The sequence below is a fragment of the Empidonax traillii genome, unplaced genomic scaffold (genome assembly GCF_003031625.1).
Source record: "Empidonax traillii isolate 1590-97213 ecotype Southwest subspecies unplaced genomic scaffold, ASM303162v1 scaffold15:size5535645, whole genome shotgun sequence".
NCBI lineage: Eukaryota > Metazoa > Chordata > Aves > Passeriformes > Tyrannidae > Empidonax > Empidonax traillii.
The window spans coordinates 1,006,625-1,029,157 of record NW_020955208.1 but is presented as its reverse complement, the minus strand read 5'-3'; the positions used below and the strand labels follow the sequence as shown (position 1 = coordinate 1,029,157).

General features: G+C 56.8%; 3 protein-coding genes across 4 annotated transcripts in view; 2 read left to right on the top strand and 1 right to left on the bottom strand.

Moving 5' to 3' along the window:
- Positions 1-796: 796 nt before the first annotated feature.
- HPDL (4-hydroxyphenylpyruvate dioxygenase like) lies at positions 797-3,647 on the bottom strand. Its single transcript, XM_027893094.1, has 2 exons — positions 3,613-3,647; positions 797-2,482 (listed from the first exon to the last, which is right to left on the bottom strand). Exon 2 carries the CDS (start codon positions 2,469-2,471, stop codon positions 1,287-1,289), a length of 1,185 nt encoding a protein of 394 aa, XP_027748895.1. The 5' UTR covers positions 2,472-2,482; positions 3,613-3,647; the 3' UTR covers positions 797-1,286.
- A 1,385-nt stretch (positions 3,648-5,032) lies between these two features.
- Positions 5,033-8,326, top strand: LOC114062029 (selenoprotein Pb-like). 2 transcript variants are annotated; one of them, XM_027893057.1, is made up of 5 exons: positions 5,033-5,139; positions 5,895-6,112; positions 6,215-6,427; positions 6,565-6,700; positions 7,313-8,326. In XM_027893057.1, the coding sequence occupies exons 2-5, from the start codon at positions 5,910-5,912 to the stop codon at positions 7,556-7,558; spliced, it is 798 nt and encodes a 265-aa protein (XP_027748858.1). In that variant the 5' UTR covers positions 5,033-5,139; positions 5,895-5,909; the 3' UTR covers positions 7,559-8,326. The 2 variants fall into 2 exon arrangements, with proteins under 2 accessions (XP_027748858.1, XP_027748848.1); XM_027893047.1 differs by having other exon boundaries at positions 5,040-5,144.
- Positions 8,327-17,037: 8,711 nt separating this feature from the next.
- ZSWIM5 (zinc finger SWIM-type containing 5) overlaps positions 17,038-22,533 on the top strand; it is a 98,224-nt gene continuing 92,728 nt past the window's right edge. Inside the window, exon 1 of the mRNA XM_027892928.1 lies at positions 17,038-17,734. Within this exon, the coding sequence (XP_027748729.1) occupies positions 17,053-17,734 (682 nt within the window). The 5' untranslated portion in view covers positions 17,038-17,052. The remainder of the gene's footprint in view (positions 17,735-22,533) is intronic.

Below are 22,533 nucleotides of genomic sequence, written 5' to 3'. Positions count from 1 at the left end.
CTCCCCTTGGATGGAGCCCTCCTGGGGTTATTCAGCCCCGTGCAGCCACTGCTCTGGCACCGTGGACTCACAGCAGCAGGAAGGCTGTGGCCACGTTGCTCCTGCAGCCCTGTCCCCTGCCTGCACCTCATCCACCAGCCAGCGACTGGGGACGCTGCCATACCCTTCCCCGCCTCCAACAGTCCTTTTTATACACTTGTTTTTACTGAACCTGAACCACAGGCTTTCTAATAATAAATCCTAAGTGTGGGGGGGTTTTCTACATGACTTTCTGTTGCGCTGTGCTAACCTGGGGGTGTCAGGCAGCCTGTGGTGGAATGTGAGGATAGCCAGCAGGATCCCTGCATTTGGGCTGGAGACAGCAGGGATGTCTTTGTTCATGCATCCAAGAGCCCCTTGGCTGAGCATTAACTGCTAGTGACCCAAACAGGGAACCCAGAGCATTCCTCCTGTGAGGGCAGGCATCAGACTCTTGAGGGCTGTGCTGCTCCTGCCCATAGGCTGCTCCTACACAGGCCAAACAACTGTCCCCAGGGCTTTTTGTAGGGTTTCACCCTTCTTTTTTTTTCTTGCTGAGGTTTGCCCTGACTGTGATGAACCCTTGCAAAGGCACAAGCCTGGGGGCTGGCAGGGACAAGGGACAGTCCTGGTGGGGTGCAAGGGCCAATGACCTTAATTTAGGGACTGCAGGAGTCGGGACAGCCTGCCTTGAGGGATGGAAATGGCCCTCTCATCCTTGCCTGGCACTCAGTACACTGTAAATGGGAGGATTAAGAACTCAAAGCAGTGCTTGCAAGTTAATTCTTTAATTGGGAGGACCAAGAGGCCACCACTCGCCCCACAGAGGGGCTGGCCATGCTCTGGGTGGTAACCATTGGTGAGCAGTCTGTCCATGGCCTCAGGCTTATCCACTCCCCTCTGGCAGCCCTTCATTCCTCCACAGCTGGGGGTGTTGCTGGGCCAGCACTGCTCTTGGCCCTGCTGCAGGCTCAAGTCTCAATAAATTAAGGCAGAAAGTTCTTGTGAGGTTGATAAACAACTGGGAACCCAGGGAGGGAGAAAAATCACCCTCCATCCTGGGGGACGCTCAGAGCCCTGCTGGACTTGGCCCTGAGGGTTTTTCTCCCACGCTGAGTTGGCTCTGGGTTGGCCTGGAGTGCTTCCTTGGTCCCTGCCCACCTGGGCCACGCCACAGGCACACACTGTGATCTCCACATTGGTGCAGTGCCCCCAGGGTCGGACTGGAGGGGACGGGGAACTGAGGATGGAGGAGGGCAGCGCTGCCACTACTGCTGCTGGTCCATGTAGACCTCCACAGCTTTCCACAGAGCCCGTATGTTGCCTTCCCCGAAGCCCGGCGCTCCCCGACGGTCAATGAGCTCCAGGAAGAAGGTCTCCTCGGAGAAGATGGGATGGGTGAAGATCTGCATCAAATACTCCTGAGAAGGGCTCTCTGTGGCATCATTCCCCGGCTGACCCTTGTCCCCAGGCACCGTGGTGTCCAGGAGGATGCCAAGCTCTGCCAGCGTGTGGGGGTCCTGCCCGGCCCCCCGGATCTCCTCGGCTTTGCCCCCCTGGCTGTAATAGGTGGCGGGGGGCGTGAAGAACCGCACGCCCTGCTGCTGCAGAGCCCTGGTCGTGGTGACGATGTCGGTGGTGCAGAGGCCGACGTGCTGGATCCCAGCCCCGCCGTGCTGCTCCAGGAACGTGTCGACTTGGTTGGTGCCGTTCTGCGAGAGGGACTCGGCCAAGACCAGCTTGCAGCCGTGTGCCGGGCTGCCCCGGGCGCTCTGCAGCGCGAGGAGCACCATGCCCACCCCGTGGCCCCCCAGCACGTATCCCTCGGCCGGGCTCTCCTGCGGGTTCAGCAGGAAGCGGTGGAAGCCGAAGCAGCGCTGGTACCAGTCCAGAGCCGCCCGGGCGCCGCCCCGGGGACAGACGTATGTGATGTGATCAAAGTGGGAGATCTCGATCCCGTCCCCCGTGGCTGAGGGGGCTCCTTGGATGGGCTGGAAGCCAGGCAGGAAGGGTCCCTGGTAGCGAGATCGGTCCAAAAGGGTATGGCTGACGTTGCCCACGACGGAGCTCACCACCCCGTAGGTGACAGAACCGCCGTCATCCCTCAGCTCCGTGGGGGGCACCAGCAAGGAGCATCCCTGGCTCTGCAGCCGCTCGCAGAGCCCCAGCACATCGTCCACCTCAAAGCAGACATTGGAGGCTGTGCCCAAGGCGGGCCGGGGGTCTGTGTCGTAGAGGAACTCCCGGGAGGAGGAGCTGGCAGACCCCGGTGCCAGGCGCTCGTTGACGAGGAAGACGGCGGATCCCCGTCGCAAGGCCACCTGCCGGACCCGCGATGTCTCCCGCACGGCCACGGGCTGGAAGCGAAAGGTGTTGGCCAGGTGCTGGGCCCAGCCCTGCCTGTAGGGCAGGTGGAGGGAGATGAAGCAGGGGCGGCTCAGCGAGGCTGCCATGGCTGGGCAGGCTGCGGGGAGGACGCAGGGGGTCAGGGGTTGCTTGCTGGCCATGGGAAGAAGCCATTCCCCCATCTTGCACAGAGCCCACGTGCATCTGCGTGCACAGGTGCACACGTGTGTAAACCTGCACCCCTCAAATGTGTATATTTAAATAAGTGGTCTCACAAGCCAATTTGCACCCACCTTCAGGAGCAGCTGTGAAGAGCTGCCCAAGGAGCCACCCCACCACCCCTTCACTCTGCTGCCCTGCCCCGTGCCTGGAGTCCCTGAGGAGAAAAACCCCTGAGCCCTGGCTGCAGCCCCCTGTGGAGCCATGTGTCCCTTGGGAGTGCCACAGGGAGGTCAGCAGGGAATCCCAGTGTGGGAGGCGTGCTGTACGTGTAGGCAAGATTATGGGGACAAGGGTTGTGGGAGAGAATGTCCTGTTCCAGGAACACGGAGGTTGGACTGGTAAACATAGAGCAACACACTAGTTACAGCTAAAAGGCTTCTGTGCTGTCCCAGCGCTTGCCAGGGGTTTCTCACGAATGTGGGGGTTACAGGTTGATGTGCCCTTTCCCTCCCCAACAGAAACAGCGTGGAGCTACCACGCTCCCTGCAGCAGGCTGGGGACAATGACCTTGCCCTGTGGGGGCAGAGGAGGGACACTTCGGGAAAAGTGACCTCCCTCCCCACCCAGCCACATGCCTGCGACACTGAAAGAGGCAAAAAAATCTGTCCGAAAAAACAAGCAGCATCCCCTCTCCAGAGCATCCCACTGAGGCTTCCTGACCCATGCACGAGCCAGCCCGGCCCGAGCGCACAGGAGTGCAGTGGGCTGGGGGAACACACACACACACACACACCTGCCCCTGGAAGGGGCTGAGCACCCCGAGCTCTCCCTGCTCCCAGGGCACAGGGCTGAGCAGGGGCCCGGCTGAGACCCGCGCAGGGAGGCGAGACCATGCCGGGGCCCCGCTGAGCACGTGGGCAGGAGCCGGCGTTCCTTCCTTCCATCCCTCCTTCCCCCTGCGGGATCAGCACGGCTCCCGCTCCGCTCCCACCGCCCCCTCTCCCGCCCGCCCCGCCCCGTCCCGTCCCGTCCCGTCCCGTCCCGTCCCGTCCCGTCCCTCCCCCGCGCCCCCGGGGCCGCGCTCACCGCGGTCAAGGCTGCGGGCGAAGGGGATGGCGGGCAGGGCCGGCCCCGGGGGGAGGAGGTTCATTCGCTCCTCCCCGGCATGCCCCGGGCACGGTGGGACGGGCACAGGCGCGGGGGTGGCGGTGCCAGGGAGTCTGCGGGAGCTCCGGGGAATTTTCCCGGCGGGCGGGATCGGCCGTCCTGGGCCGCGGGGAACGCCGGGGACGCCGCACGCTGCGGGTGCCGCAGTTCCCACGGAGCCCTGCGGGGCCGGGCGGTGCTTGTAGGGCGAAAAGCTGCCCAAATTTACGAGCGCGGGCACGGCGGCTCGGGGTGAGCCGAGGGAGGAGAGAGCCGGCTGCCCGGTGGTGCTTGGGGGTCCCTGGGATACAGCTCGTGTCTTTGCTGCCAGCCCGAATTCAACCCCAATATGTAGTGCCCGCGCTCAGTGCTAGGCGTTTCACGGTGCCCGGGGTACCCGGTGGGACTTAAGGAAGCAGATTGTGGGTGGGTGGGGGTGAGAGCTCTGCGGAAGGTTCGGTGTCAGTCATGAGATGGGGCTGCTCCAGGCAGCTCCGCCTGCTCCCTGATCCCAACCCATGGCTCCACGCCTTTGCAGGCGTCCCTGAGCTCCTCCAGCCCCTCAGCAGTGATCCTCGCTCTCCCTGCTACTCGTGGCTGTTTTCGGACCAATCGGCCCTCTTCATGTGCCTGGGATCATGTTCTGCCCTCTCTGTGACTGTGGCTGCTGCCCTTCCCTGCCTTATCATGTTTTTGTACAGAGCCCAGGTACAATAAACTGCTCAAATATTTGCAGAGATGTCCGTGTGCTCCCAGAGTGGTGAGCTCCTCTTGTTTGGTTGGGGGGTGGAATCCAGCGTTGCTGTGATTTCCCAAGGGAGCACCGACTCCTCACACCACCACAGCTCCACTGGTGTGGGGCTGGACAGGAGGCATGGGATGGGACACTGTGGGATGGCTGTGGGGCCACACAACAGAACAGCACGGCCTTTGGGGTGACGCCGTGCAGAGCAGGGAGCTGCAGCACCCCAGGGTGTGAGACAGGCACCCATCTTTTTGGCTGCAGGGTGACTCCCCTGGGACTTTGTGCATGGATGGTACTGTTCAGTGTTACCCCACAGTCCTACAACCCTTTGGTGCAAGCAGTGCCCTTGGCAGTGCCCCCAGCCCTCCTGTGCCTGTGGGGTGGTTTTGAGTGGCTGTGCCTGTGTTTTCCCTGCGGCACTGCGACACTGTCACCCTCTGTGCCAGCCCAGCACCAGGCACCGCTTTGCCCCAGCGTGGCACGGGCTGGGCTGTGGCAGCAGGACCCCGAAGCCACGTGGCACTGAGGGGACAGTGCCTGCCTTGTTGCCATCCCCTCGAGGCAGGCGGTGGTGGCCGGGGAGCAGTCCCTGTTCCAGCCAGGCTCTTCTCCTCCCTCCTGGGCGGGGAGAGTGGACAAGAGATAAAAGGGAGACCAGGGCCAGCTGGAAGTTGCTGAAAGCTGCTGGGACCCGGAGCGAGGGAGGACGGCAGCGAGGAGAAGTGCGGTATTGAGGGCTTCTTCTTGTCGGGGAGGGGGCTGGGGATTGGGAGCACTTCCATCCTGACCAGACCCTGCAGTTCCTTCCCCAGATCATCCCCCCAGTCCCATATCCTTCCCGGGCCATTAAACCTGCTGGATGCCAGAGAGATGGGGTTTATCTTGGGGTTGGCATGGTTAGGAGGGGGCTGTGAGAAGCAGGGACTTCAGGCAAATGTTCGGAGGCAAGGGCTTTAAAGACCCTATGTACCCCCAAAACGCTTCATGGGGCATCAAGGACTCTCAAGGTGACCTGAAGGTGAAACCATTCCTGTCCCAGTGACTCCTCACTGGTAGCCGAGACGATGAGGGCTGCATCCCTGCTCCCCTCTGGGGAAAAGGCAGACCTCTGTCTGGGGCTGGGTTTGTTTTGTGGCATCAGGGAGGTGGACAAGGCCCATGGAAGGAGCAGCACCTTCACCTCCTGTCATGTGGAGGGGGTGTCTCACTGCTGGGGAAGAACAGGGTGCTGTGACAGTGGGTGCCCACAAGAGACGCAGCAAGGCTGCTGTGCTTGTTGAGAGCTGGGCACTCCATCTACCACCTCATCTCCCTCTCCTTGCCCCCCCAGAGTAGGGGTTCCTGGCTCCCAGTGCTGTACTGGGACCACCCCAACACTGCCCACCAATCCTTGTCTGCCCTGGAGGGGTGTGCAGGGAGATAGTTTGGGGTTGCAGTGGATCTGGGAGGAGAATAACACCCCGTGTCACCCTGCCAGGGCCCAGGGTCCAGCATGGGGCTGCTGGTGCTGGCCCTGGCCACCTGGCTGGGGCTGGCCTCGGCCTCTGAGGGGGTGGCCAACAGCAGCCGGATCTGCCAGGAGGCACCGGCGTGGAGCATCAACGGCTCGAGCCCCATGGAGGGGGCGGCAGGGCAGGTGACCGTGGTGGCTCTGCTGAAGGCCAGCTGACACTTCTGCCTGAGGCAGGCCCACAGGTGAGCCTGGCTCCCTGCCCCAAGCCAAGCTCCGCCACCTCAAGGGGGTCTCTGTGGCCCCCCCCCGCCCTGGTACCCCATCCCATCGCCTCCTTCCCGCAGCCTCGGGGGCCTGCAGGAGCGGCTGGCCCGGCAGGGCATGGCTGACACCCGCTACATGATCGTCAACGAGAAGGCGCCGCTGTCCCGTGCCATGTTGGGGGAGCTGCAGCGCCACGCCCCGCCCGGCGTCCCCGTCCTACAGCCCGAGCCAGAGGATCCCGACGTCTGGCAGGTCCTGGGGGGCGACAAGGACGACTTCCTTGTCTATGACCGGTGAGTGGCCCCCGACTCGCCTGAGGCTTTTCTGGGGGTTGCAGAGCGCTTGGTGGGCTTCCAAAATCTACCCCCATGGCCGAGCTGAGGGGACCCCAAAACCCCATCTTGAGCCAGGCTGTGGCTTCTCCCCTCAGGTGCGGCCGCCTGGCTTTCCACATCCAGCTGCCCTTCAGCTTCCTCCACTTCCCCTACGTGGAGTCAGCCATCCGCTTCACCCACAGCAAGGACTTCTGCGGCAACTGCTCCCTCTACCCCAACACTACCCAGGAGGTAAGAGCAGGGGTGCTCACTGGAACTGGGATTCCTTCCTTCCTCTGGCATTGCACACCAGGAAAAACAGTGTTATCTCCATGTCGGGGACAGGCTCTGGGGTTGGCAGCTGCCCTTGGCAGTGGTTGAGAGGGAAGGTGGCGAAGGGTCTGGAATAAGGGCTCTTAAATAGGTCAGAGCTTTCAGACTGAGAAGGAATGGACTGAAGGGGTCATAGCCCAGGTCTGGGAAAACTAACTAGGACTGTTCTCATATAAGAAAGGGGCAGGCAGTGCATGCAGAGGTGGCAAGCTCAGAGCAAAGAAAAGGACATAGCTCTGAGCTCAGCAGGCGATTAGTCACTTCCTAGGAGAAAAATCCATCCAGAAATATTAAATGCAAAGTCCCTTTTCTCTGGGTTGCTGACAGCTTGAGCCAAGGGATTCGGGTACAGAGGCTTGTGCACTTTGTGTGCTCCAGCCTCTCCTGTCCTCTCTGTGTCCTGGGCCAGGGCTGGGGAGGCTTTGCTCTGCTTTCTGTATGACGCATGCTGCTCTGCCTTCATCCCAGCTGTGCTCCCAGGGCTCTGTGGGCATTCACATTCCACACCCGTCCTTGTGTTACTTTCCTCAGGCTAACAGTACCATGGAGGTCCCTGTAACCCCGAACCCACTTCCCGAACACGAAGGGAAGGAGTCAGAGGCCCCCGTCCACCAGCACAAGCCCCTCCATCCTCATCACCACCATGAGGTCAGCAATGAGAGAGCCACAAACCCAAGTGGGGACCACGAACCTGCTGCCCATCCGCATCACCACCATGGAGACCATGATCATCTCCACCACGAGGGGAAGAAGCAGAAGGAAGGGAATGAGCACTAAGCCAGGCTGGGCAGCCTTACAGAAGAACCCAGTAGCGTGCAGAACACCCCAACTCACTTCACAGAGGCATGGAAGGACTTGCTTTGGGCTGCTGGTCACCAGCAGCACTGGTACAACAACTGCCTCCAGCATCCCCCATGTGGGTCGCACTCCCACCCTGTGACAGGGATGGAAATCTCCCTTGGACACTGCTCAGTGCTGCATTTTCCACCTCAGGGCTCGGTTCTGAGCCTTCCTCTGCTGCTGCCTGCCTCTCCATGCTCAATGAAGCCTGCTGTGCAAACCAGGAGGTCCCTGGTCACTGCTGGCTGACACTGCCTAGAGCAGCAGGGCAGGGATGGAGGGACCAGAGCTGGGATGGAAGCAGCACTGCTAGCACCCTCTGCCCATCCCAACACTCCTGCGTGTCCTGGCACCCCTGGGTGTTCTGGCCAGGGAGCAAGGCGAGGGACAGTGTGTGCCCCGCAGGACAATGGTCCCAGGGGTGCACGAGAAGTGGTGGGATGTCGCAGCTCCCCGTGGTCCAAACCCCGTGCCCCCGTAGCTGTCACATCCTGGGGACCCCTCAGACCGTGCACACGGGTATGTGCAGTGGTGGTGGGTGGCCGCAAGATGGTGGCCTTGTCCCCTCTTGGAGACCCAGGGGCTGTGTGGAAGGGCCCACAGCCCTGGGAGGACGGGGTGAGGATCCTGGGGTCTCTCCTGGAGGGAAGCGAGGTGGGAGGGCGACGCGGATATCCCAAGTACAAATAAAACCTCTGTGAAGTGGCCACTGCTCAGTCTGGCCTCTGGCGGGCCCAGGGAAGGCGGGGGTCTTGCTCGGTGCTGGTCTGTGCTCTGGGCACAGGGAGGGACACAGGGCTGAATGGAGACACTGAGATGCAGCAGCTGGCCGTGATTTACATCCCACACAGCCCCACTCAATGCCTTCCCTGAGCTGCTCACCTCCTTTCCAGGCCCCACAGCCTGAGCAGGGAGCAAAGACATGTTTTTCTCCTCAGCATTATGTGGTGCCATGCATGGTGTGTGTCCTGCTGCTGATGCTCTGAGCTGGATTTCTGCACCCCACCAGCCTACCTCTGCTGCAGAATGCTCTGCCCAGTGACTGGGACAAGAACCAGGGTGGAGAGATGCTGTTCTTCGTGGGGACGAGGGTTATGGGAACAGAAGGGTCTTTCTCACCAGTCTGGGGGAGCCAACCAGGCTCTCCCGTGGACTACTGACTGAGACTCTGCTCTCCCTCCTCCATCTCTCCTCCCCCTTCCTCCTCTACCTGCTTCCAGTAGCCTGCAAGGGCACCTCTGTCTGCTGCTCCTGCCATCAATATTGAGGTTATCTTTTTCTTCTGGCAGCTGCTGTAATTGAAACAAAGCAGGCCGGGCCTCACGGGCTCCGCTCCTCTCGCTCATTTTGCCGGTGCTGCTGAGACAACTAATTCATCTTATCGATGCGTGGTTGGCCTCTTTTCCACCAGATCCAGGCACAGCCCTCTCCCCACCAAGGCTGGTAGGAGCAGGCTGTGTCCCTGTGGCATGCTGCTGGGTGCTGCTCAGTCCAGCCTCTGGTCCTTGCCTCGCCTCAGCTGGGTGCTGGCCACCAGCAGGAGATGCCAGAGGAACCAGTCAGGGGGAAGGGGTGCAGACTGGCAGGATGCTGATGGTTTTATCTCTTTCTTTTGCCTTCTGATGTTGCATCAGCACTTCGCTTGTGTTAAATTCCACATCCTTTCCTTGCTCAGCTCCTAGAGGTGTCCCTGGCAAAGAGGTGAAGGGTGATGAGTGGGGCATACGTGGATTTGCATTCCCTTGCTGAGGGATCCCATCTGGTGCTGGGTGTGTAGTCCAGTGCAACTGCTACCATTTGGTCACCTCCCAGCAGGCGAATTTCCAGCCCTGAAGGCCTGGGTTAGCATTTTGCTTTGAGTAGACAAATTGAGGTGTGGGAAAGATCTGTGACACTTTGGGTGAAGTCCTACATGACTGAGTTAACAGCAAGGGTTTAGGGTAAAGCTGATGCTGCTCCATATATTATTGTCCAAAGATCGGAAGGGTTTGGGCATGCTTGGGACCCCTGTGGCATTACTCTGCCCTGAAAGACGCCAGAGACCTGGAACTCTGCAAATTCTGTGTCAGTGTCTGCAGTCCTGCGATGCTAAGGGAGAGCTTTGCTCCTGGTGGGGTGGAGGAGAGGTGTTTTGGGGGAGGTAACAGGCTTTCTGCATCACTGATGTCTTGGAGAGTGATGGTATTAGCAGTCATGTAGCCCCAAGGAATCCTCACCTTTTGAGGGGGCTGGCTCAGCTCAGGGGTCCAGGGCCAAGAAACTAGGGCTGACTTCAGGTCCTGGTGGTGCTTGGCACTCTGGTGTCCGTGGCTGTGCCACCACTCCAGGGGAGGGTGCACCGTGGTACCCCGTTACCTGTGGCTGTGCCACCACTCTGGAGGAGGAGAGATGCCAGTTTGACATCACATGCAGCTTTGGCCCCGTGTGCTGCTCCTACCGAGGGCCGGGCAGATCCTCTCGGGAGAGGGGGAACAGCCAGTCCTAATGTCAACAGAGGCCTCTTGTGCAGCGATGCTGTGTCAAGAAGAGGAATGGATCCCTCCTCCTCCGCCCATTCATCTGGCAGCCGGGGCTGGCGTGCTGCCAAGCCAGGCTGCTTTGGAAACATTTCATTGAGGAGGCAGCTGAGCCTAGGAAAACAGAATGAAAATATACAGAGGGATCACTGTTGTTAGGCAAAATAAATGCGGGCGGCTGCATTTCTGTCCCCCAAGTCCAGCCCAGCCGGGCCCCTCTGGCTTCCATGGGGTCGGGGTGAGTGCTGCTGCCTGGGCATGGCAGCCACCTATCTCCACTGTGGGTTAGGAGCTGGGGAATGAGGGATGGAGAGATCATCCGTGGCTTTGGCCAACTTGCTGATGACCCTGGTGCAGAGGCCCAGACTTGGTGTGGCGTTGCCCAAGGAGATGGGACAGAGCAGAGAAACAGCAGCAGAGGTGAACCAGCAGCAGTGACTCTTGTTCCCTGCGTGGTCTCAGGTGTGGGAGGCTGATGAAGATGGGGCTGCAGAAGCGAGTCAGATTTTGGCCTTATTCATTCCCACCTCCCTCTTTGTAGGACCAGGCTGGGCGTGAGGCCCCCAGTGGGACAGAGTCCACTCCCTGGCTTTTCAAATCCCAGTTGCTTGGCATGCCCCATCTTTTGTCTGCTGACAAAGAGAGAGCAGGGTCACCCCAAAGCGATCCCCAGGGACAGAGGTGGACACAACTCTCTGACTTCTGAGCAAAGCTGCATTTACCTCTCCTGTTGTTTCCCCCATAACCTCTATCCTTCCTCCAAAGGCCTTCAAGTCGTTCCATGGCCATTTGATGACCTACAAGAGACCTGTCCCAGCTCATTCTCTCCATCCTGGTGGGTCCAGAGAAGTTTGAGGTAGGCAGAGGTGGAGCCCCAGCCCCATGGGGTACCAAAGCTCTCATTCCTGCATGGCTGCTCTCTGTGCCACCATGGCACAGCTTTCTGTGGCTTCATCTCCTCTCTTTGTCCACCCAGCACGGTCTGGATCTGTTATATATGGTTTAGATCAGGGAGTTGAAAGGAACCCAGTGTGAGCAGACCAAAACCAACATACACTCTGCGAGAGACACATCTCACCAGCACATGGACCTGAGCCCATCTCACCACACATGGATTTGCACAAAATAGCAGGTGCCCAAGGCTGAGACTGGATTCTGTGCTGGTCCTTGTGTTCACAGGAGCTTTGCTAAAATTCATACTCCCCTCTCTTACCCTCCTACTGGGAAAACAGCTAGCAAGATACTCCTTTTTTTCTGTATGAGGAGAGATTTGTCCTGTCTCTCTCCATCTGCCTCTCCTCCAGACAAGTTGGGTGTGATGCTTGGCTCTCAAATCCCACTGCTGAGAGCAGCCTGGGATGACAGCAGATGCCTTTTGTGCCCAGATCCAGTGGCATGACCACAGGCAGGCCTGGCTGGGCCAGCACTCGGTGCCTGGGTTCCACCATTAATTACCCTCCATCACTAGGATTTTGTGGCTTCTCCTTGAATCTGAGTTTGTCCACATTTCAGCCTTTTCTGTTTTTCAGCTCACAGAGTCTGTGTTGTCTTTTCTCCATTACAGATCCTTTTTTTCCTGAAAAAGTGAAGTTGGTTTGGTGTCTTGTTTCCCACCTGTTTCTCCCCTCCTTCCTTTGAAGAACATTCCTTGCCCAGAGTTACTTACGTTTTAATTGCCATTCACAAATTGTGTTAAATGCAGAGGGTAAAAGGCTGGGATGGGTTATCATGTGATCTACCAAGTTCTCTGCCCAGGGAGCGGGAGTGGGACCCTGAGTGATGGAGGGCAGAGGAATGAGCTCCAGCCCTGGCCTGGCTGGACCCTGCGACCCACTCACTTCTCCGCAGCCAGGGCAGACCCGAGGCTGAAAGCTGACAGGAGCATTGTTTCCCCCTCACTTTGCCATCTTTTATTCATACCCTTGTAGCCTGCAAAATGATTCCCCGGTTATTTTAGCATCTCTAATTAAGGGGAAGGAACTTCAGCGGCTGAAAGGGGGGGGGCGATGGGCCAAGAGGGCTCCTTTCTGCTGAGCTCAGCCCCACGACAGCCAGCCTGGCTGGGATGGACGTCTCTCTCCAGAGCGGGGTTGAGTAACTTTCTGGAGCGCTCTGTGCTTTTAGACTCCGTGCTGGGGAGGTGACTGTTTCTCCTGGAAGCCGAGGGTCTTCGCCCAGCAGCTCCTCTGTGCTTAATTGCTGGCCTGCACAGCAAATGCGTTTGCTGGAAGGGTGTAGAAATCTCCGTGGTGAGGCAGAGGCTCAGCACTTTGCTAATCTTATGGGGGCTGGGGAAGGCAGTGCTGGCAAGCCAGAGATGTAATGTCATGTGTGGGGGAGAGAGGGAACAACAGCTCCTGACATCCAGAACTCTCTGTCTGAGTACAGGGGACAGTCTGTGCCTGCCCCATCCTGACACCTGGTACCCAAGGACCTCGCTCCATTTTTCTCCCTTCCTCACTCCTGCTCCAGATAATTTTGTTCCTCCTGCCCCTCTGGGTACCCCCACTCCAGCTGTACAAAGGAGCTTCCCAATCTGCACCCTGCCCCACAGGCCCCATCCCCACGGCAGGGCTTGCCAGATCTCCCCTGCTCACACCCTCCTGCTGAAATCCTCCTGGACTTCCAGCCCTGCCAGATCCAAACTCCTGGTGTTTGTGGTACATGGCAGGCTGAGACAATGTGTCATGGGGCGCTCTGGAGATGCTTTCTCCAGGCACGGTACTGTGTGTGGGCATCCTAGATCCTGAATCAATGACGGCCTGTGGTTTTTCTTGGGTATTGCTGACCCCTTTGGCAGTAGACAAAGGGTAGAGAAGCTGAAGCTTCTCTGAGAAGCACCCCAAGCATCCCATGCTTTAAACCTGCACATCCCTGATCAAATACAGGGACATACAGGCAAGCAGAGCTGCTCCTGTGTCAAAGTGAGGGTGAGAGCAGCCATGCTGCACCTGATCTTGGAATTCAGCCCATGTTTGGAGTGGGGAGATGATTCTTTCCGTCCTTGCTTTTCTCTTCTGAGTATGCAGACAAATGCAGTCACACCTGAATGAGGTCTCTGAGCTTGTCAGTTCTGGAAAGTTTCATAAAATAACTGGCTGGCTAGTGAAAAGCCACTTTATTAGAGTCCCTGCTGAAAGAGGAGCACAGCAATAACTCAGCGCTAATGAATCAGTGGAGAATCCACAGGGGATTCAAACAGTTTGATGGCAAAAAGCTCCAACTCCAGCCTACGCTTTGTTAGAGACCTTACTAGGCCCTGGAGAATCTAAAAATGGTGCTCAACACCATGGGCAACCAAACCAAGGTGTTCCTCTTCTTGCTTGCAAGGCCAAATAATTCACAAAGCAATGCTCTCTGTCTCCTTATGGACATTGGATCCATGGGGATGCTGACAAATAACTATCCTGGGCAACAGATCCTTCTACTCCTGACTGCATTAAGGCAAGGGAGCTGCAGTTACTCCCTGTGTCCTTTCCTTCCTGCCTCTGCTCTGAACAGCACCAGCAATACTGGAAAGGTAGAAACAGTCACACTTCCAATGAGTAGCATGGGCTGTATCAGGAAGCTTGGCTGCTGATAAACCCAGCTTTGGCTGCTTTGGAGCAGCCAGTTCACTGGATGGCTGGAGCAGGAGCTTGGTGTCTGCCTGCATTCTGCTATCCTGCTTCTTTTCCATTTGTTAGTTGGCCATAAAGCTTCTGCTGCCCTTGTATATCTTCATCTGTCACCAGAGGACTTCCCTGGTGCTCTTTGGGTCTTGCAAAGCTCTGCTGTTGTCTCTGCAAGGCTCAGCCAGTGTCCCATGTTAGTGAGGGCACAGCATTGACTGTTTGGAGTCAAAGCAATGTCAAAGAGGCACGAGAGCATCCAGGAGAGGGGAAGATGCCCAGGGAAAGGCAGTCTTTGTGCAGAGGATGGGTTTGGGGCATGGTGGGGAGAGAGGAGAGCAGCTACACCAAGTGTGGGAGCAGCCAAGGAGGGGGCACTCCTTGGGCTGAGATGTGGCACCAGCTATCACTTATCTTGTCTGCCACAAAACAAAGCACAGGTGCCAGGAAACCCCCAGAGGACACCTCAGCAACTTCCTTGGCCTCTCTCCTTTTTAGGGCCCTTGAATCCAGTTTCTAGCAAGACAAAAACAGTTTTCTTGCTCCACAGCACACCTTTAACTTAAAGCTGGACTTCTGATTGAACTGGCACCCAGAGAATTTCCCAGGATATTGCATTGCATTGCTGCCTAACTGTGACCCTTTGGTCAATAAATTTTGTAGCCATGGACTCGAAATAAAATGCTTTCTGAGGCCAGCAGGAAAAATCAACACTTTGTGAATAATACCAAGGGTCAGGCTGGGAGGGCTGGAATTGGTGGGTCACAGATCCCAACCAAACAGCCTTGAAGCCAGGAGGGGAACCAGGGCTGCTGGTGGTAGAGGCTCAGCAAATGGCTGGGCTCAGGAAGGCGTGTGGTGAATTATTGATGTACCTGGTTCCAGGCTCTGAATGAGCAGCATCAGGGGCTGGGCGGGAGGCTGACATTTTGCATCCTTCCCCAGGGAGAAGAGGTCTGTCCATGTTCTCTGGGAGGAGGAGAGCTCTCCCCCTTGCAAAATTCAAGGCAGTAATGAAAGGCACAGGGAGAGATGGGGAGGAATGGGGAGTAGTAAACGTTCAGAATGAGGAGGGGGAGGAAAAATAGATTGGTTTGTCTTTGAAATAACATGCTAAGCCCCCAGAGACAGGCTGGCCAGCCACTGCACCGACCTTGCTTTGATTTGAGTCTGGATTATATGTTTTATGCAATGAAAAGTCAGCTCATTGGGAATGAATAACATCCCTGCTTGGGCTGAAGTCTAAAATCCTCTTTATTGGCACTGTCTGGGGACGACGTAAGTAAGGACACTCAAGGTTGTCACTAGGTGAGCTCTGCAGTGACTGGTGACAGAGGGACCAGACAAGCTGGGGTGCTGTGTCCCAGCTCCCCTGCAGTCTCAACCTCTGCCTGGGCAGACCTGGCAGCTGCAGGGAGACACAGCAGAAACTCTGATACCAGAGCCCAGACTGGAAGAGCTTGCAATCCTGCTGGACTGGTCTCTGCCACGAAGGTGTGCTCTACCTTGGGCCAGGAGGGTGCTTTGGGACTGCCCCGTGAGGTCCCTCTGTGCAGACAGGGAGGCAGACAAAGCCCTTCTCATCCCCCCAGGTCCTGCCACCAAGGCAGTGAGCAGAGGCAATGGGCAAAATGACGCGCTCCTGTCGCAAGTGCTTCCTGTCGCAACAAACCCTTACAGAGAGCGAAACGGCCTTCGGGGTTAAAGAAATGGGGCTGTGATTCCTGGGGAAAATATAAACAAATCTGTGTGTCGGTGCTGCCCAAGGCCAGGCCCTGCCACTGTTAGCACTCATTATTTTGAACAAGATCAGCGTCAGCAAGGAACACCTCAGCCTTCAAGGAAAACCTCTTCCTGACCTTCATCGATTAGCATGTGGCTTATTCTCTAAAATGGAGATCTCTCATTGCAGTAGCTCTGCCTGTTCTCACCACCTGCCTGAGACCTGATTCCTTCCCTCCATGTCCTGCTAAAGGAGACCTTGGGCTTGGAGGTATCTTGTGGCATAGCAAAGGCACATAATTATTTCCTGTTCCCTAATTGCATCTCACTGTTATTCCAGGAAATGTACTCTCGCTCTGTCAGTAAGAATAAATAGGAGATCTCTGCAACAAGGGAGTAACCGGTAATGGTCTAGATGTGACTGAACTGCAGATAGGAAGGAACTGGTCTTGGATTCTCAAAGCACTGAGAATAATAGCAAGAAAACTGAACTCTGAGACCTGTGAGCCCTCTTCTTCCTCAGAGGTTTGTCACTTAAAATTAGACAGGACAAAAAAACAGGAATGTGTTTCTGGGGAAAATCCTGGGATGGTGTCATGCTGAACACAGCAACACAGTGACCAGTCCTGGCAGGGTGGAGAGGCCCAGAGAAGTTGACTTTAGTCATGGCAGCCCTCTCCCCATCAGCCCTGCACTGTGTTGGTCCCACGGGTGCTGCCATCACCCTCTGCTGGAAGCAGAGGCTGGTGAAGACTCAGCTCCCTGGGTTTTGAGGTGCTGACTCAGATAATATGCACTGAATATATTCATATGTTCTTTTAGTGCAATCCCGCCTGAGAGCACAGCAGAGCTCTCGGGAGCCAGCACTGCCCGTGTTCTTCATTTCCTTCCCCAAAGGCCGTGTGTGCCAGAGGATCCAGTGGTCCCTGTACACAAGGATGCTGCAGTGATGTGTGGGACGAGCATCTTTGCTACAGGGCTTGAAAAGAAACAGGAAACCCTGATGCCCATTGGAGGACAGGGCACTGCTGTTTGCTCTGCCAGTCGATGTAAAGCTGTAGGTGATCGACAGGTGAGATTGGGTGTTGATTTATGGGTCGGGCTGGGCGCCGGCACCGGGTACCGCCAGGCTCGCAGCAGGAGCGGTCTCGATTCCGCGGATTGTCCCGGGGGAGCGCTGCCACCTCCAGCCCTGCCGAGCCCCTTTGTCCCGCTGACTCAGCGCAAGCTCCTGGCGCTCGGATGGCCCCGACAGCCCCTCACCCTCCAGAGCCCTGGGGACCCCACCCGCGGGGGACACGGGGGACACAGCGTCCCTTGTATGTCCCCCCTTCCCCTTGGGGACGCGGCCAGGAGGGCACCGGGCGGTCCCCGGTCCCCACCCCGTCCCCACCCCGCGGAGCACGGCAGGTGCCGGTGGGAGCGGCGCCCCGACGGGCGGCGGGGGCGGGCGGGGGGCTGCGGAGCGTCCCGCCCCGGTGGGGCCGGCTCCCGGCCGCCGGGACCACCCCCCCGGTCCCCGCCCTCTCCTCCTCCTCCTCGGCGTCTCTCCTCCCCTCGCCCGGCTCAGTCGGTCGCAGCCATGGCGGAGGGAGGAGAGGGAGAGGAGCTGCTCCGCCCGCCGCTGCCCGCCGGCGCCCCGGGCCCCAAGCGCTTGTGCTCCCGGGCCTGCCCGGCGGGGGGCACCGGGGCCGTGCACCCCCGTCCCGGGGCGGCGGGGGCCGGCTCGGCGGGGCCGGGCGCGGGGGCCAGCGGGGCCGCTCCGGCGCTGCCCGGCTGCTGCCCCGCGGCGGCGGCGGGGCCGGCGGGGGCGGCGGGGCCGGCGGCGGCGGCGGCGGGGCCGGGGGGCGGCGGCGGGGGCGGCGGGACCGGCAGCCTGCTGCAGCCCGAGTCGCTGCTGGACGCGGCGGCCAAGCGGGTGGCGGGGAGCTGGGCCTTCGAGCGGGTGGAGGGCCGCTTCCAGCGCATCCCCGAGCCCGTCCAGCGCCGCATCGTCTACTGGAGCTTCCCCCGCAGCGAGCGGCAGATCTGCATGTACTCCAGCTTCCAGCCCGGCCGCGCCGCCGCCGCCACCGCCTCCCCCGCCAGCGCCGCCGCGGGGGGACCCTCGGCCGCCGCCGCCCCCGCCCCGGCCGGCGAGGAGAGCCCCGCCGCGGGGCCGCCGCCGCCCGCCACCCCCGCCGCGCCGCAGGGCGAGGGGCTGCCCTTCCGCCGCGGCATCCGCCTGCTGGAGACCGGCGCGGTGGACAACGTGCTGCAAGTCGGTGAGTGCCGGGACGGGGCCCCCGGGGGCTCGTCTGTGTTCGTCGTTCCTCCTTCCCCCCACCCTCTCCCTTCCACCGCCCCCCCCCCCCCCCCCCCCCCCCCCCCCCCCCCCCCCCCCCCCCCCCCCCCCCCCCCCCCCCCCCCGCCTCCATCCTCTCCTGCACTTCAGCCTTTTGTCTGGCGCGGTTGTGGTTTGACAGGAAAATCCTGCCCCGGGGGCAGGGACCGCCGTGCGCTCCTCCGGGAAGATGCCGGCTTGGGGTTTTGGGGGGGGGGTGAGGGGGGGAGTGTGTGACACAATCTCCCCCCGGGCGGGGGGTGCGTGTGCCCGGGGTCACCGGCAGCCGCCCGCAGCTTGGGCGCCGTCCGTCCAGTCCGAGAGGGGGGGGAAATAAAGACCACCTCGTTTCCCCCCCAGAATGCCGCTGGGGGGGTTGTTTCGAGGGCACGCAGCCCTGCCGGCCCCCCCTTGCCCCGCAGCCGCCATCCCTCTCACCCCTGAGCCACCCCCACCCGCGGTCCCGCGGGGGTCCTGGCCCTTCCGTCGGGAGACGGGCTTATAAACATAATGCATCTCTCCAGCAGCTCCGAGCGTTCCTCTTTGTCCTCTCCATCAGGGGCTTTCCCCGCTTGGAACATCTCTAATGGGGCATGAGCCACCGCTTTCCCCTTCCCAGCCCCTGCAGGGGCACGTCCAGCGGGGCCGGCTCGGGGGGGAGCGCGGGGAGCGGGGGCGGGTGACGAGTTGGGTGGACCGGCGGGTACCACCGGTGACCTGGCGCGATGCGCGTGTCGGGGACGGACGCGCGCGGCCTTCTCATGCTCGTTCGGTGTCGAAGGGGCCGTGGGAATGATGGTGGGAATAATGGCATCGTGTTTTCTCTCCATGGGCAGGTGGCTTTTGTGTGCGCTGGCGGAGAGGAAATGTTCCTCTTCCCCTGTCCTCCTAGCCCCTGTCCCCATCTGAAATCCGCATATATTTGAAGAGAAACAAATTGGGGTGTTTTACATAAAATAAGCCGCTCCTCGTTGTTATTGGAAGGGATTGAAATGCGCGTTCCCATTAAAATGACATTAGGCGAGGAGAATTTGTTTTGCAAATGCGAAATGTAAATTCATCTTGTGCCAGGGTATGGCGTGAATGAGTGAAGGGAGGGTGGTTTTTGTTGTAAGGAATGGGTAGTTAGGCTGTGTTTATTTAAAGAGCCCTTCTTCCTTTTGGGGAAAAAAAAGCTGCTTAAAAAAAATAAAAATCCCTTTTGGTACAGTTTACATTCAGAAGAGCATTATCAAAACATTTTCCATTTGAGATGTGAGAATAGGAGGCAGCAGAAGAATTCTCCTCCTACCTCTGAGGACATGCAGTGAAAATTCCTGAAGCACAAAAGGTTTTTCTCTGAGGATATGATTATACCCTATTTTTTGGCGTGAATTAATATTTTGTAAGGGCTGCGTTAAGATGATTAATTATTCTGTTTAAAAGACTGTGAAACTCAAAACCAAATAATTTTTTTTTTTTTTTGGTAGGAGAGGAGTAGCTCTTCAGGAACTTTAAAATTAGGAGGGAAGGGAAAATAATAGCTTGCTGAGGGCAATGTTTTAATGACCTGCCCACCAAGGTGCGTATGCAGTGAGCAGCTGGTGTGGGAGTGGGAGACAGAGGGAATGGTTGCCTGAACCCAGGACTGGTTCTGTACAAAGGAATTTTCTTTTTAAAATAGTTTTTTAATTTATTTGTCTTTGAAACGTGGCTCTGATGAGCTTTTAGCCAATTATGTGCAGGATTTGGGCGAGTGCTGGGGTCAGGTGCATGTGGGACGCAGCAGAGCAGTCCCATCCCAAAGTGACACCCAGTGCAGGCATCCAGCATCCCATCTGCCCTGTCTCCCTGCGAGCCAGAGAACACATGGAGGGAGGACGGTCCTGGCTCTGGCGTTTCACATCCCCTGACAAGTCCAAACCGTCTCCCCAGCTTTGAAATCAGAGCTCGTGCTCATTGTCCTCCGAGCCGTCAGCTTTTTAGATGAAGCAGCATGTTCTGGAAGCGCTCGCCGCAAAGTCGGTGGGTGATTTATCTCCTGTTTTCACAGCCCGAGAGGGGCGCGCGGGATGCTCGCCAGGGGAGTTTGCCTTCGGAGCCGGGGGGGGGTTCAGGCCTTGGTTGTGGTGCGGCTCCTCTTTGGACAGCAGCGGGTGGGTGTTGTGGGGTCAGACACCTCAGTTTTTGTCTCCAGAGCAGCCGTGTCACAGCAGTCCCTTGCAGCCCCTGAGCTGGAGGAGGAAGATTTACATCAAACAAAAGGCTGTGAAGGGCTGCGTGTTTATCCCAGGCGGACAGGAGGCATAGCTGAGATGTCCTCCGCCAACTTTCCACATCCATCCTGCAGATGCCTCTGGAAGGTGAGGTGGAAGAGCTCCAGCCACCAGAGACACAAACACTTTGTGGCTGTGTGTGTTTGCAATTAAGATAGGAACTTGGGAACCATTATGTCCTGGAAAAAAAATAAAACCCCAACCCTGGCTTGCTTGATGCTCTCCAGCCCTAAATCAAAACTACTGTTCCCCTCTTAAGGATCCCTTGAGCGGACACCACCAGCTCCCGGCGCCATGACCTGAGGTTTGCACAGTTGAGACTTGCTGTTAATAAAGATCAGATGTTTATACAGTTGTGTTTCTGACTCAGACCTGTGAAAAAATAGGGATAGTACAGATGTGAAATTCCTTCTCTGTGGTTGGAAAAATCCCTTTGAAAAACTGAAAGACCAAATCCAGGAGGAATGACCTTCTGGCGATGGAGGGGGTGAGGGTTGTGCTCATGGGGACAAAGCGCTTCAGGCTCTGGCTCCCTCGTGCTTACAAAGCTGGCAGGTCTGAAAAAAACATATATGCCACATTATCAACCAATAATTCCTTCATGCTTAGTAAAACTTAAACGAGGCTTAAACCCTGATCTCACTGGAGTCATTAAATTGATTCCCCCCCCACCCCCCCAGCTCAAAGAAAGATCTTGGATGTTGAACACAGGCATCTTTGTCTCCTTAAAAACTGCTTTATTATTATGTGTACAGATCCCGTCTTTGTGTGTGTGTGGTGTGTGGGTTTTTTTTCTTTTAATTTTTAGACAAATGACAAAAGCATGCAGGAAAGGAATGCAGAAATGCCAGGCTTAATATAAAGCATGCAACTGCACTGCATGCCGGGAATCCTAAAGGATACAAAACCTTTAACGACAGCGGTTAATTTTTAACAAGTTCAGTCGCATAAATATTTATGAACAAAAGTTTTTACACCGTTATCTCTTGGGTTTTCGGTGAGAGAAAAGACCTTTGGTGGATTTTGACAGTAAGCTGTGATCCAGCAGAACAAATTCATGTTTCTCGCCTGCGCTGCCCAGTGTGGTGTAATACGGTTTGCCCTCGAGTCGTCACGGATGGCGATGGGTGGGCAAGTGTCCCTGGCAATTTTAGGGGGGGGAAAATTCTCCTTTATCGTCGTGTTTTTTTGCTAGATTGCTCATGAGAGGAAGCGTCGAGCTTTGTGTTGTAACCAGCCACTTAGGGACCTGCACGGTCTGTGCTCCTTACCCACAGATAAGCCTTTGTGCCCCGATGGGAAGGTATGCGGTCCAGCCATAAGTACATAGGCAGAATTTACTTTTACTGTTAGAGTAACAATGAAGCAGGGCTTTAAAATGCTCTGGCTTTGTAAACACTTGGAGGGAGCCTGGTTTTTTCAAGCCCGCAGTTAATTCTGGATATTTTATCTGATGACTTGCAGGCCTGTCCTGGGTGCCTTCCGATGTTTCCTGGTCTGGTGGCTGTGCTGGACATGCAGGCACTGGGGATTTTCTAACCCTTCTTCAACAGCCTTCTGCCTGGGCAGAGGTTAAGCTAGACCTGATACCTGTAAATGATACCCGTAAATGCATTTTAATTGGAGGAGTTCAGATTTGGAAGCTCTTTGTTACACTTTAATCTTCAGCTTGTGTCAGTGTATATTTGTAATGATGCCTGTTGAAATGCAGCTTAAGAGGTAAAAATACCAATGGGTTCCAGTGTGGTTGAAACCACTTTCAGTTTTTTTTTTTTTTTTCCAAACTACTTTTAGGTTTTAAGATCTTTTTTTTCTTCCCCACTAAAAATGCTTGCTTTTAAGCGAGCGTTTGGTTTCCTTCCCCTGTGACGTGGTACGGGGCAGAGTCTAAATTTATAATCCAGTGGTGTGTTGCTTTTATAGGGCTGTTTATTTTGGGGAAAACACTTTGATGGGGCTCTCTAGGGCCAATTGTGGTTGCTTTTGTTTTGTGTAAAGACTGGTCTCCTCTTGGGTCTGGGTTTAAGGCTGTATCCAGCAGGAGCAGGTTTAGGAGGAACACCATAGGATGTGAAAGGTTTTTTGAGGTTGAAACCCGGTGTCCTGTGTCAGAGTTTTGCTAAGGGAGTTAATGTTTCTGTATCCTCTTAGATTTTGTGTGGGATGCTTGTTGCACAACATGTTTCCAATTTGCTAATTAATTTTTACTTTGTTTTTCTTTAGGGGTAGATTACTTTATCATACCATATATATTAAAATACTTTTACCCACATAAAAGGGGTTGGCAGAGTTTCATTTAGCCCTATCATGATGGAAACTGTTGAACGTTTTAAATATACATTAAGCTCTTTAGGTTTCTAATTATTTTTTTTCGTAGCATATATAATTAAAACAAAGTATTATTAGGCGTTAAAACTTACGATCTGTTTATTGCTGCTCCCTCATAGGTGAAATATTTCTTGAGCGTGTTCTGGACTGTATTACA

Coding starts and splice junctions, on each gene's coding strand:
- HPDL (XM_027893094.1), bottom strand. CDS start 2,471: ATGGCAGCCTCGCTGAGCCGCCCCTGCTTCATCTCCCTCCACCTGCCC.